Source organism: Cricetulus griseus, chromosome 3 (genome assembly GCF_003668045.3).
Source record: "Cricetulus griseus strain 17A/GY chromosome 3, alternate assembly CriGri-PICRH-1.0, whole genome shotgun sequence".
Taxonomy (NCBI): domain Eukaryota; kingdom Metazoa; phylum Chordata; class Mammalia; order Rodentia; family Cricetidae; genus Cricetulus; species Cricetulus griseus.
In genome coordinates this window covers 196,804,662-196,819,051 of record NC_048596.1, presented here as the reverse complement: position 1 = coordinate 196,819,051, position 14,390 = coordinate 196,804,662, and the positions used below count along the sequence as shown (strand labels likewise).

At 52.8% G+C, this 14,390-nt stretch overlaps 1 protein-coding gene across 1 annotated transcript; it reads left to right on the top strand.

Annotated features, from left to right (window-relative positions):
* Nucleotides 1-2,809: 2,809 nt before the first annotated feature.
* On the top strand, nucleotides 2,810-13,374 carry Cibar2 (CBY1 interacting BAR domain containing 2). Its single transcript, XM_035442719.1, has 9 exons — nucleotides 2,810-2,829; nucleotides 5,284-5,518; nucleotides 7,500-7,568; nucleotides 7,654-7,755; nucleotide 8,302; nucleotides 9,844-9,953; nucleotides 11,032-11,145; nucleotides 12,256-12,357; nucleotides 13,129-13,374. Exons 1-9 carry the CDS (start codon nucleotides 2,810-2,812, stop codon nucleotides 13,243-13,245), a joined length of 870 nt encoding a protein of 289 aa, XP_035298610.1. The 3' UTR covers nucleotides 13,246-13,374.
* The last annotated feature ends 1,016 nt before the right edge of the window (nucleotides 13,375-14,390 follow it).

The following is a 14,390-nucleotide window of genomic DNA, read 5'->3' as shown; positions in this document are numbered from 1 at the left end:
TTCCTAGGTTTTCTGTTTATGTACCCAGGGCGATAGTGATCCGGCCCCTCCTGGCCTTTGCTACTGGGCTTTGAAGTTGCCACTGGGCTTTTAAAGTGGACACAGCTCAAGGGTTTCCCTCTTTTTCCTAATCGTTCAAGACTGTAGATGCCAGAGTCTGCCTCACAGATGCTACAGGGGCCCAGGAACAAGAGAGGTGCCTGGATTGCTATGCAACATGCTTCTGAGACTGGAGGGTGAAACCATCTACAGTTATAACAGGACCCCATGTAGCACACATGTAGCTGCCACCAGACAGTAGCTGGGCTCCTCTCTTGGGTGGGGAGTGACCAAGATTCATGGCCTTGCCCTCCTGAAATGCTGGGCCTCATGATATATATACCTGTCTCACATAGCTCAGCAAGATGCTCATCTGTAGGAGAACACACACACACACACACACACACACACACACACACAGAGAGAGAGAGAGAGAGAGAGAGAGAGAGAGACAGACAGACAGACAGACAGACAGAGACAGACAGAGACAGAGACAGAGACAGAGAGAGTGAAAGACACACAGATAGGACAGATACTGAGACAGACAGGCAGAGAGAGACAACAGAGACTGAGACAGACAGACAGACAGACAGACAGACGGACGGACAGACAGACAGACAGACAACGAGACAGGCATAGACACACGGAGAAACAGGGAGAGACAGAAACAGAAAGATAGGACAGAGGGAAAGGGAAGACTGAAGAGAAACACAACAGGACTGAGAGCGTGCGCCCTCAAGTGGCCACCCTGGACTATGTGTGTTGGCGACTGGAGACTCAAGCTTCCCCTCTCTGGCCACCAGATGTCTTGGTTCTGTGCAGCACAAGGCAGTTTTCAGTTTTCAAAAGTCACGGGATTCTCAAGGCTTCCAGTGAACAAGACCTCACACACACTGTTCTCCACACCTATGTCACACGTGTTTCTCCATCTTCCTGTGTCCGTCCCCCCCCCAAGCAAGTTCCTCCTCCCCAGACAGGAGGGTCTGAGCACGGTCTCTGTCGTCCTCTGGTGGTAACATGCTATTACAGTACAGGGCAGACTGGAACGAAGCTGGGTTCCTGAGGAAGCTGATCCCTTAAGAGAGAAGACCACAGACAGACTGATTCAGGGATGTACCAATTCCCTGGCTATCTGAGGCAGGGTTCAGTCATTCCTGCACCCCATATCCTTAGGATATGAGCATATCCTTAAGGCATTGGCACCCCCCACACACACACACAGAAAAGCCACGAGCAGTCAATGAATGGTCCCAGGACCACAGGAGGTGGATGGGTATCTTGTGTGGGTGCTCCCTCTGCAGACTGGAGCAGTAGCCCATGAGTGAGGCCCACCTCCCGTGCTGGAGTGACTCATCTGCTCATCCAATGTACAGAGACCCCCATTTCCAATAAAGCTCTGCCTGAGACCCAGGGTGAACATGCACTTTGGGGAGATACTTTTTAATCCAGCAAGCAGCCCATAGGGGAGGGAGTAGAACAGGGCTAGGAACTATGGGCCAGAGAACTGTGGGCTAGGAACATTACCCAGAGAGGAAAACCACAGGACTGGGGGAGCCCACATGGGAGGTAAGGGTCGTGGCTGCCCCAAACAGAGGGCATAGTACCTCAAAGAACTTGCAGAGGTTTGTTGTGTCTGTGTGCTGTCTGGGGGACCCGTCCCGAAGAAGGGGAGCATAACACAGGTGTCACTGAGACAGACACACAGGTGTGCTCCTGAGGGCCAGCTGCACAGCTGCCAGCTGCCCCGCCCACCCTACCTCTTCACCACAGCACCAGGGGCTCTATCTCCCTTGTTAGGTAATTGTCTAGATTCCAGAGAGGCCAGGTGCTTTGCTTCAGGTCACACAGCCAAGCTGGGGTTGGGATTTGAACCTGGTACAGCTGATCTGAAAGTCCCTGCCTTAATAAGTGTTTAAAAGCAAATACCAGCATGGTCAGAGCTGGAACACACATAAAGCTGACCCAGTGTGACAGTCACCCCGGTGAGCTATCAACACCCTGCTTTGTTTTCCCTGCCTCCACCACCAGGCCTGGGTATGAATCTGGCTGCCTTGTATCTTAAGTGAAATGCCAGGCTGTGACACACAGACCTCTTACCATGAGTAAAACACACCAAGGGCTGTGAGGATTTTAGTGCTGTGACACTGGGGTCACCTTTCCTAACTCTAACAGTGGGAGCCACATACCCAGGGAGACCCAGGCCGCCTGATATGTCAGCGCTGCGCTGAGCTGCTGCTCCTCATTCCTTCATTCACAGACAAGTCCTCCGCCCGCCCTGCTCCCCCTCATTTGCCGTCTACTTCTTCACCTTACCCTTGACAATGACACCACCTTCTAGGCCCCGTGCACCTGACCCTCTGCCTTGGGACCCAAATATGCAGCAGGGCCCAGGGTGAAGTCCCAGGCAAGCTGCCTTCAGGGGGCTCCCTGTCCCCTCCTGGTGAAAACAGTCGCTTTGGACCCCAAGAAGCTCCGTATTTGAAAGCATGTGTAGTCTCTGTTCCTCCCACCTCCCATTTCAGAGTGCAATTAAGCCCAAAGCAAGCCCTCCTCACCCCGCAGGGGAGGCCCTGGTTGCCCAGCAACCAGCTGGGCTCCTCCCAGGGCTTGCCTGGGATGGCCCGTTGCCTGGCAACCAGGCAGCAGAGTCCCTTGAGCCCAGCCAGACCACACAGCTGGGCCCAGCCTTGGCTGGCTTCTCTCCGCCTAGGGGACCCCTGGGACTTTGTTCTTATTCCCCAAGATCAAGGCAGCAACTGCCCCATCCGCAATGAATGTCCTCCTCTCCAGGTGAGCAGCCTGTGCTGCCGGGAGGGAGGTGTTGGTGGGACTCTCACCTTCTGCTGCATCAGGGAAGAGGGCAGTGAGCTCCCTGCCATCCCTTCTCAAGGTGAGGGGAGGATAGGGCTTGGGCCACAGAGGTTTCTAGACTCCAATCTGCCTGCCTCGCCTTTGCTGCCTGAAGACCTGGTGCAGCCACTATCAGGTCTGTTCCCTGCTTCCCACACATACTGCCTAGAAAGCCCTTTACAACTCCAGACCCAGACCTTGCCCTTGGGAGCCCTGCCCACTGCTCTGCCTAATGCCCTGGCTAACTGTCACTGGCCCTCCATGATTAACTTTGAGTTTCCCTGTGGTCTGAATGCACCTACTGTGCTCCTTAATAGCTGGCTCCCCAGTCTCTCCCCACAGGGCCTGATTTCCAGAGCTTGGGACCAGCACATCTATCCTGTGTATGAGTGATGCTCCCATGGAATCTGGAGCTTGCTGTGTGCCCTTGGACAGAATGGGTCTCAGTTTACTTGGTTTAAAAATGGAGGCAATGTTGCACACACCTTTAATCTCAGCACCCGGGAGCAGAGGCAGGCAGATTTCAGTGAATTTGAAACCAGCCTGGTCTACAGAGTGAGTTTCAGGACAGGCTCCAAAGCTACAGAGAAACCCTATCTTGACTCCCTACCTCCAATGGAGGCAGCAACATATAGGGCAGTGTGACCAGAGCATTTGTAAACTACAAAGTTAAGGCTCATTAGGAAGGTGAGATGATGCTCCTCGAAGGTTCTGCTTTGGGGGCAGGGCATGAGGGGCTTAGGCTTTAGAGAGGGAGAGCTACAAGAGACAGCAACAGCCTGGGGCTGAGGAGTGGGGAATGAGGAGGGAAGCCTAAGGAGGCAGACCCCGAAGCAGGCTCCTGCACTCCCAGGAAAGTTAAGGTCACATGTTATCACAGGGTGTGGGTAGGTTACACAGAGGGGGACAGGGACGAACAAGGATGGGTCATGGGAGAGTTGGCATAAGCCCAGAAGGTGTTGCAATGGTGTTGAGTGTGTTGGTTCAGCAGTCTGTAAGGTGCTCCATGGAGGAGCCCAAGGCTGGTGGGGAGGGAGGAGGGACCAGCTAGAGGAGTTTGGGAGAGTGAGGGCCTAATACCCTGCAGGTAGCTTGTGGGGACATATGGCACCATGCATCTGTCAGACCTGAGCATGCAAGCATCCAGTGGGAGCTAGCACAGCTGTCTGCAACAATGCCTTCCTACTGGAGCATACCTGGCACCAAATGGACTGCAAGAAACGAGATACTGGGAAGGAAAGAGGGTGTGCAAAATGGTCCTCTTAAAAATAAATTGTGTGTTTGTGTATCTTAGAACGTGTGTGTGTGTGTGTGTGTGTGTGTGTGTGTGTGTGTGTGTCTGTGCACACTTGTTCAGAGCCCAGAGGAGGATGTTGGGTGCCCTGTCTATCACTCTCCACCTTATAGCCCTGAGACAGGATCTGTCACTGAACCAGGAGCTAGGCTGGCAACCAGAAAATCAGTCATCCTCCTGCCTCCATGCCCCACCATGCTGGAGTTACATACAGGTGCATGTGGGGTCACTCCTGACCCTTTTTTTTAAGTGTGTGTGTTTCATTTGGTTTGGTTTGGTTTTTGAAAGAGTTTCTCTATGTAGTCCTGGTTGTTCTGGAACTCTCTATGTAGGCCAAGTTGACCTCAAACTCACAGAGATCTGCTTCTCCAGTGCTGGAATTAAATGCATGCATGACCATGTCCAGCTCATATTTTTAGATTTTCAGTTATGTATGTGTATATACAGATGTGGATTTGTGCACATGAGTGCAGATGCCCATGGGGGCCAGCAGAGGGCATCAGATCCCCTGGAGCTGCAGTTACAGGTGGTTGTGAATTTGGGTTTTTCTATAAGAGAAATAGGCATACTTAACCACTGAGCCATCTGTCTAGCCCCTCTCCACTATTTAACTCAGGCACTGAGGATCTGAACGTAGGTCTTCAGTAGTGTTTTTTACCCACTGAACCAGGCCTCAAACTATTCAGGCCTCAAACTGTTAGCCTCAAATGGATCCCCCGAAGGTCATTCATTCAACTCCAAGCTTCTAAAACGGGGAAAAGAGTGGACAGCATGGGGAGGACCTGTGACTGTGGAGGGGGCTAGAGGAGGAGCCTCTGCAGTTGATACAGTGGTGTGCACAAGAGTATGGAGTGCTGCACCCCTTCACAGGCTCCAGGGACAAAGGCCCCGCCTGAGTTCCATCCACCGCTGCTCAGCCGTGGGGCACTGGCAGGTCTTGTCTTCTGCCTCAAAGGGCCCAAGATATCACTCAGAACTGTCCAGGGAACAGGTGCTTGGGGACAGGTGCTTGGGATGGTGCCTGCCACATTGGAGAGATGGGTATAGTGGCTTCAGTGACCATGACCTTGTCTGTACTTGGTGTTATCATCCCTACCCAGGGACAATCAGGTGAGGGCCATGGAGAACATTGTGACCAATGCTGAGAGGTATTTTGGTCAGTTCTGCTCGCTGTTGGCCTCCTACACGCGCAAGACAGCCCGGCTGCGTGACAAAGCCGACCAGCTGGTGAAGCAGCTGATGGACTTTGCTAACACTGAGAACCCAGAGCTGCGGGCTACCATGAAAGACTTTGCTGAGGACCTGGCCAAAGTGCAGGATTACCGGCAGGCAGAGGTGAGCATGGCGGCCCGGGTCAGGAGTGAAAGCTGGAACATTCTCTCCCTTCATGATCACATCAGTGACAGGGTAGGGCTAGAAGGCTTCACGGTGTTGGACAAGAACTGCTCCAGTCACGGGGACCTGGAAGCCTAGTGGGGGCCCCATGAGGTCCCCAGATTCCTGGGTGTAGGGAGAAGATGAAGGAGATAGCAATGGAGCAATGTCTTTTCAGAAACAGCCTGTGTGGTTGGCAGAGAAGAGGATGAGAGAGAACTGTGGCTGAGCACTACAGAGGCGGGTGCACACAGCACAGGCTGTGTGACAGACAGCTCCTGCTACACTTACATCTAGCCAGGCAGGTGCATGCTCTTGGGACAGAGGGCGACTGTCCCTGAAAGACACTGCTGTGCTTCTCCCATGGTCCATGGAGATGTCACATGGTCACTGGGTGGCTATGCCCACTATCCTTTTTGGGGAATAAGGTCACTCTGTAGCCTAGTCTGACCTAGAACTCAGGGCCAGCCTCCTATGTGCCAGGATTATAGGTGTGAGGCACCCTTCCCTGTTCTGACCAGTTGGAAAATTGAAGCTTCTAGATGCATGCAGGGCAGTTGAGTGCCACCCAGCATCCCCACCCAGTTGAGGCCTCTGGCTTCCTCCCATGTGGAGAGCTGGCCCTAAGCCTAAGAAAGAGCTCATACAGCCACCAAGAAGGACATTATGTTCATACAGCCAAGGACATTATGTTCTTAAAGGGTTTAGGACATCAAAGGGATGGAGAAAGAAATTGTAACTGAGTTTTCTGAAAGTAAGGAAAGGGTGGAGCTGACCCTTCTATGATCCTTTACCATAACACTGTCCCTAACAGGGACAAGGGCACTGAAAAGGAATGGCTTAGCGGGACCAGAGCCACTCCTGCTCCTTTGGCAAGCCTGCTCCCCAAGATGTTAGGAGCCATGACAGGAGGGCAGACTCTCTAAATGTCTTGCCCAGACACTGCCCCCGCCCAGGCCTCCTCCATCAAACTCGGACTCCTCTGCTGCTGGTGCAACCCCAAGACCCAGAGCAGTGCCATCTTAGGATCCTGCCAGGTGCTGGGATGTATTCACTTTTCATTGCTGTGTCCAAAAGCCTGACTCATGCGATGGGGAAGTCATGGCGGATAGTGTGAGGCAGCTGGTCACATCGCATCTGCAGTCAGAAGGCAGAGAGAGAGGGATGCTGGTGCTCAGCTCACCTTCTCCTTTTTACTCAGTTCCAATCTTGGGCCCAGGGACTGGTGCCACCCACTCTTATGGTGGGTCTTCCATCTCAATGAATCCAATCTAAAAATTGTCCCCACCGATGAGGCCAGAGCTTGTCTTGTAGATAATTCTAGGTCCTTCCCAGTTAACAATGTAAGCTGTCCCCTTTCTCTCTCCTGAGCTGTTAGCTATTAGGAGAACCTGGAATCTGAAGCCTGGGATGAGGTCCAAGGGTCTTTCTTGCATTGTTTCCTGGACCCACTCACTGGCCCCTCCAGTACTAGAAGTCATGAAGAGCAATCATCTTGGAGTCCTACACCAGTCTTTGCTTCGTAAACCTCCATCTCCTTTTCCAAGCAGCTCAACACCTTGAGGCAGTCTGGAGCCCAGAACTGCACTGGGCCCAGGAAAGGGAAGGGCCTGAAGCCCTGTCTCTGCCATGCTGGGATTCTACACACAAACTGTCCACAGAACATGTCACCCTCCCTCGTGATACTCCTAATTTTTGTGCCCTGTGTTGTCCTCCCAGACTCCGCAACTGTTCCACTGAGCTGTTGAGACACCCTGGGGCACAGTCACTGTACCAGGGCACAGTTGGGAATGCCAGCTTAGTGGGAACAAGCACATGGCAGAGCCCTTGAATGCAGAGCCAGGCCCTTGCTATTCCAGGTGTAGGCCCTGTACATGTCCCCTGGGGGTGCAAGTGACTGATCATAGAACTGTCTTCTCTGTTTTCTTATGCTGCCCTGTAGGTTGAGAGGCTGGAGGCCAAGGTCATCAGCCCTCTGAAGCTCTATGGTGCCCAAATAAAGCAGACCCGGGTGAGCTGGGTGCACCTCAAGGTGTTCAGGGGTGAGGACTGGCCCCTTGGGATCTCTAGGAAATGACCCTCTTTTTTCTATGTAGGCAGATATCAAGAAATGTAAACGTGTCCAAAATAATGAGATCAAACAACTGGAAAAGCTGGAGAAACTGAGGCAGAAGTCACCATCTGATCGACAAATGATTGTATCCTTTCTCCTGGTTGGCAGGGTAGCCGACCCACACAATGCTCTGAAGGGATTGGGGACCTGGATCCATTGGGCAGGGGCTGTGAAGGGGGTACCACCTGCAGGCCACCTGGCTTCACCTGAATCCTTAACAGCCCTCCTCAGTCCCAGGTGAGTGTCATGTGTCATATTTCCATCTGGGCAGGCAGCATCTCCACATCTTAGGCAGGTAACAAAGACTTCCTGGAATGGTAGGTGACACTTACCCAGTGAGGCCAGTGCCCAGGGTGATGCAAAGGGAGGGTGGTTGCTGAGGGTCAGGGGATCTGGGCTCTGTCACCTGCAAGCCACCCAGTCATTGGGTCACCTGTATCCTGATCACAGGGTAGCCACTGCCAGCCCCAGACCTACTGCCCAAGCCAGCTTGGGTATAAATGCCAGACCCAGTGAGATGGTGGCACTACCATTCCTTCATGAGCTCCAGCCTGCCTGTGAACTGCGGGCAGGGCTGTGGAGGACTTGCCATCCCTGCCCTGCTTGTCACTATGAAAGTGGCCTCATTCAGAGTGGTCCTTCATGAACTAAGTCATAGTTGCACTTTGACCCCTAGGAACATTTTGGATTGTCATGTAGGAGGGTGTCATTATGACAGTTCCTTTCCCCCTTTCCCTCTCCTCATAGATAAGGGGTTAGAATCCACTGAGGGGCTCTCTGGCCTCATCATAAGTAGGCAGACTTGGGTTCCCCAGCCCTTGTCTCCTTCCCCCACCTTTTCCCTGCAGTTACACCTTCCCCCAGCTCTGCTCCAGTTCATTCCTGTTGCTTTATCAGAGAATTCGGGATCACTATGCACCTTAGTCAGAAGCCCACAGGCCACTGCAGCCCAGTGTACCCTATACTGTGTCTGGTGACATGTGGACAGGACACAGGGCTTAGAAGTTGGACATCTTTTTTTTTTTTTTAAGATCTATTGTGTGTGTGTGTGTGTGTGTGTGTGTGTGTGTGTGTGTGTGTGTGTGTGTGTGTGTGTGTGTGTATACAGTGTTCTGCCTGCATGCCAGAAGAGGGCACCAGATCCCATTATATATGACTGTGAGTCACCATGTGGTTTCTGGAATTGAACCCAGGTCCTCTGGAAGAGCAGCCAGTGTGCCCTTAACCTTTGAACCATCTCTCCAGCCCTGGAGGTGGACATCTTTGGATCCACAATCCTGGTGTCCATTCTGTAGCATGAAGAGAACCACACCTGAGCAAGGGGATCAGGCATGGCTTTAAGCCTGGGGCAAGCACCTCTGACTTCTATCCCAGCCTCCACTAGTGCCCCTACCTCCTGGTCACTCATCTGTTTAGATCCCAGCTCCCTTCCCTGTTTGGGGACCTTATGGGTGCCAGCCTCTAGCTCCCTTGTGTCCCCCCCCCCATTTCACAAATATTTAGTTGGTGTTAGGGCCCCATTCTAAAAGAGAGGCAAGTGAGACCCATGGGGGTGAATTGCTCAATGTCACAGGTGAACTTAAATGCCAAACTCAGAACTCAGTTCCAGTGAAGGCTGCTCAGGGGTTGGTCTTGGCACAGAGCCAACTTTGCCATATGAGGAGGAACAGGCAATTCACCTGCAATTGTCCATGGGCAAAATCAGTTACCATGAACATGGAGCCTCCATGGAATAAAGCTCAGACCAGCAAGTGCCTATCTCAGAATGACAGTTATTGCTGGCAGTGTTGGCGATGGGTCTGGGGCCCTCTGGGCCTCAAACATGATGAGTGTGGGTCTACTGTGGAGTAGTTCCCCATCTCTCACCATCCAGTTCTCCCAACTTTGCAAGCGGGTCTCATTATCGTCTCCCAGCTGGCAAGAAAATTTAAACTCAGAGAAGCTAAGTGATTTACCTGAAGTCACACAGCTAAGAAACAGGTCCGTCCAATCTCAGTGACCACCCTTTTACCATGATTCTGCCTGACCATTTCTTCAATGACCAAGCTAGCAAGAGACCCCATGAGGCAGGAGGAACTCCCCCCAAATGATATGGTAGGTATGAGAACAACCCAGAATGATATCTAGGGATCAGGACCACCATGTGACACTTTCTACCTTTTGTGTTCCCGAGGCCAGGCGGAGACCAGTGCACAGAGGGCCTCTGTGGACACCAACCGCTCTACTCACCACCTGGCAGAGACAGTGGATGCCTTCCAGGAGCAGAAGCTGAAGGACCTCCGGGTATGCAGTGGCAGCCCTGTGTGGGTGCATGCATTCATGTGGGTGGGTATGACTTCCTGTGTTTGAGAGCAGGTACACATGCAGTGTATGACCACATGACCCTCAAGAGGCCAGGGCTCTGGGGAGACTTGATCCTGGCTGCAGATATGGGTATGCTGGCCTCACCCAACTGTTACATGCTCTGGACACAGCTCCCAACCAGGAGGATGCTGATTCACAGTTCTGTCCCCACTGTCCCCTCCTGCTCCTGCTCTTCTTTCTCACCCATGTCCGCAAGAAATCCTAACTCCTCCTTGAAGCTCTAAAAGCCGTTTTAGGAAGCAGCCATGCTGAGGTGTCCTGAGACAGGCAGGGTCTCCTTTATCTCCACCACAACTGCCCCCTTCAGCACTATGGAATACTAGGGCCAGTCCCAGGTTCTACAAGAGGTCTCCAGGAACTTGCTCTTTCAGGGCTAACTGGCCATGGATATCCCTGTCTGCTTCACCGTCCAGCTCTCTTTTTCCCACTCTTCAACCCCAGGAACCCCTTGACAGACAGCTCTGATCTGTCAGTCTTGGGATTCACACTCTTTGGTGGCTCACCTTGTCCTAAGGTGAAAAACCAATCCAGCTCTAACCCAAGGCAGCAGCCCGGGTCTTCCAGCCTCCTGTGCAATCACCCCACCCCAGGCTCAAGGTCCAAGCTCCTTCCTACCTCAGGGTCTTAGCACAGGCTGTGCCCTGTGTCAGTCCCCTATATTGGGTTTACCCCTCTCATCTCTGAGGACCAGAAGGTCAGCTAGACCCCCCAGACCACCTGGCATATAGATCCAGGGCCTGGGATATGGTGGGTATGTGGGAAATAGTTGTGGGATGAACAAGAGAGTATATAAGTGAGTGAAAACTGGTGCAGGCTGTCTGGATTAAGAGGCCTTTCAAACGGCAGTAGCCATTGTTAGTGTGGTGTGAAAGGTACTTGGCACCCACGGGGTCTTCTTGCCTCTAGGTAGAGGGTTGTCCCTCACCCCTAATTTAAAAAGGACTGTAGGTGTGTCTCTGTGTGGTGCCGATACCCTGACTAGGCTTCTCTCCCACAGAGAATCTTCTCTGACTTTGTGACCATCGAGATGGTCTTCCACGCAAAGGCAGTGGAGGTGTATTCCAGTGCTTTCAGGACCCTGGAGAGCTACGACCTGGAGCGAGACCTGCAGGTGGGCTTGTCTGTGCTTTCCCGAATTTCTATCTAGCTTGAGGGCTTGCTCTCATGAGCTACTTCAAACACCTGGTCCGAGTGCCACCCCGTAGTGGAATCTTCTCCTGGTCACCTGGAACGTCACCTCCTCAGCATCACAGGACTGTTTAGTACCAAACAGAAACAGCAGGGACAAAAACTTTCTGTCTGTCCCCAGCCATGCTGATTAGATTCACAACAAGCTTTATCTGCAGAGCCCTGCCCCAAAACTGATGCTGTGAGCCAATCATCTGTCCCTTTATCTTGTGGCTTTGGGTCACAGTCTGGAGCTGGGTTGTTTCAAAGGCCTCTTTCTGTATGTGCAGATGGTAATGGGAGGTAGCTGTGCTCTGGATACAGGGAAAGGGTAAAGGTGCCTTGGGAGGCAGTGTGGGGTTCTATGGATGAGGAGCTTGGTAACTGAGCCAGGAGTCCACAAAAGCCCACAGCCTGGCACCTACCCCAGGTTCCCCTGGTGAATGGTTCCCACCAGCCAGCAGCCCGAGACATAGGGAGCACTAAGGCCTGGGGCAAGAGGAAGTCATTCTGTTCGCTCCTGTCAGGGTGCCACAGGCGACCCACTAAGGCTGGCACTCAAGAACAGAACTGGGGGCGAGGGACAACCCTTTACCTAGAGGCAAGAAGACCACATGGGTGCCAAGTATCTTTCACACCACACTAACAAAGGGCTTTTACATATGCTGTAAAACCACACAGAAGGCTACAGAAAAACCCCAGGTTCGCCAAAGCTTCATTTATCTCTGTGCCCCATGATAGCCTCAGTCATGATCTTCCTGCCTCAGCCTCTTCAGTGCCAGGGTCACAGGCACGTGTCCTGTGTCCCAGCTCTACAGTACTCTTTCAGGGGTTGAGAGTAATTTTCTTGTGTGACTGTGTTACCTAGAGCCTTTGGGCCTCAGTTTTCCCATCTGTTTGATGGGATTAGAACACCCTCTTAGGAGGCTGCTGTGGGTCCATAACATAGCAAACAGGAAGTGCCCAGAGATGCCTCATAGCTTTCTAACTTTGCTTCCTACTCCACTCCTGTGCTTTCAAGCTGGATCCAGCCCCTCTGCTCTTTCCTTGGCAGGACTTCAGAACCAAGATGCGTGGAGTTTATGGGCACAGCGAAGCTCGGCCACTCACTGACAACAGCCCCTCTCCATCTGTCCCTTGGCCTCTGGCAAGCCAGGTGAGCACTTATACATCATGGGAGTTAATCCAGGGACAAAGTGAAATGGCACGTGGATGAATGGCTGACAACTGGAGCAGTGGTGGCATTGCTGGGGAGGGACTGCCCGTGTCCACCTGCATGTGCCCAGCACCCCAGAGGCACGCTGAGGGGAGTGCACTGAAAGGAGGGACCTGGCATGGCAGGTTACAGGCAGATTCAGAACTTCTCATATGTTAGGAATAAGGCATGCTCACCAAACGTCATCTGACAGCTCAGGAACAGCTCACTGTCATCAGCCTTAGGCCAACAAGCTCAGGGAAATTGGCAGTGTCTGCAAGTGGGGTATGGTCAGGGCAGACATGGCCCCAGAGTCACAGGGAAGAGAGGTGGCCAATGTGAGAGGAGGTGGCCAGTGTAAGGGGAGGTGACCAGTACAAGGGGAGGTGGCTACAGTGAGGAGAGGTGGCCACTGGGAGGGGAGGTGGCCACTGGGAGGGGAGGTGGCTACAGTGAGGAGAGGTGGCCACTGGGAGGGGAGGTGACCAGTACAAGGGGCTGTCACTGAGCTTCATGAAGGTCTTTTCTAAGCACACTGAAGGAACTGGGCTTTCTCCAAACTCACTCTCCCTGGCTGGTACTCATGCCCTCTCTTGGTCTCGCCTGCTAAGCAGCTCATAGCCATAGTCACTCCTCACGGCAGTGTAGGGGAGCCACCTCTCCAACTCAGGGCTTGTTACCACCACTCCTGGTTTGGATGTTGTGGCTGTGACTTTTCTTTCTGACATTAAGAGTGTTCAGAGCACCATGGCACACCAGGAGAAAGATGAAGAGGAGAGTGAGGCTGACTCTGTGGAGGAGATTCCCCTGGAGGACCTCAAGGGACAGCAGCAGGGACGCCATGTCTAGGAAGAGGATCCCAGTGGCAGATGGAAGGCCTAGGCTGGCCTGGACCTTGGTGGGCTCTGCTTGTGTCAGCGGGTCAGGTGTCCCTGGGGCCTCGATTTCCTTATCAGCACAGTAGGCTGCTCTGCAGACTCATATTCCCGGTGTCAGTGAAAGATATGTGACTGTCAACTGCACCCTTGCTTTGTCTGTTTCCTGCCTCCATCTGGGGACAGGAGTCTCCATACTTGTGTTAATGTTATAGAATGCTGGATTAGATTTTGGGGTCTTCCCAGTCAAGTACCACCAACCGGGGGATTAAAGCAGCAGAAGCATGACCACCCTGCCTGGAAGCTGCAATCTTCATCAGGTATTGGAGGGCCAGCTCCTCTTAAGGCTGGGAGGAAGGGGCTGCCCAGGCCTCTGGCCGGTTTCTGGCAGGTGAAGCCTGTTCCTGTGGCCATGATGCCTAATGTCTACTTTTGAATCTACATGGTGTTCTCCCTGAGTGCACCAAGGTCTGTGCCCAAATATCCACTTCTGTAAAGCTCAGGGCCTCTGCTGTGGCTGCCTTCCAACCCCTCCACAAGGACCATTTGCAGGCTCTGCACCCTAGGATTGACTGATGGACACAGATCTCAGTCATTACACAGATATGACACGATATATACAGTGACCATGGGGCCATAAACATACAAAAGTCCACAGCGGGGGTAGGTAGAGGGTAGGTGGGGCCTCCAGGAGGATGTGTGGAGTGATCCCTTGGCATACTCTCCAGGAGATCTGTTCCCTGGGAAGACTGAGGCCATCATGAGCACGCCAAGGTCCTAGATTTGGATCTATGTACTCATGTGAGAACGGATGTCTGTCTTTGAAACTTGGTTCTACAGACAACTTAGGTGATCCATCAGGCTTGATCACCACCTAGGCATCAGGATGCCCCCAATCCTGTCTCCTCTCTGAGCCAAAGCACCCCTACTCCTCCCTCCTACTTAGGAGTAACAGGTGATAGACCCTGATTAGACCCACATGACAGTTGGTGATCAGGTTCAGGGAGGCCCACATGTCAAAGTAACAGGCTGTCACACTGTTTTCAGGCAAACTCTAACCCAGCCTCTGAGTCTAGTTGGCCAAGTCCAAGTGGGGGTGGGGGTACCTATTTCTGCAAG

Bases quoted from the DNA above. Each gene is read 5' to 3' on its own strand.
- Cibar2 (XM_035442719.1), top strand. From the start codon at position 2,810: ATGAATGTCCTCCTCTCCAG. The intron at 11,146-12,255 runs GTGGGCTTGTCT...TTTCCTTGGCAG, and splicing joins ACCTGGAGCGAGACCTGCAG to GACTTCAGAACCAAGATGCG. The intron at 12,358-13,128 runs GTGAGCACTTAT...TCTGACATTAAG, and splicing joins CTTGGCCTCTGGCAAGCCAG to AGTGTTCAGAGCACCATGGC.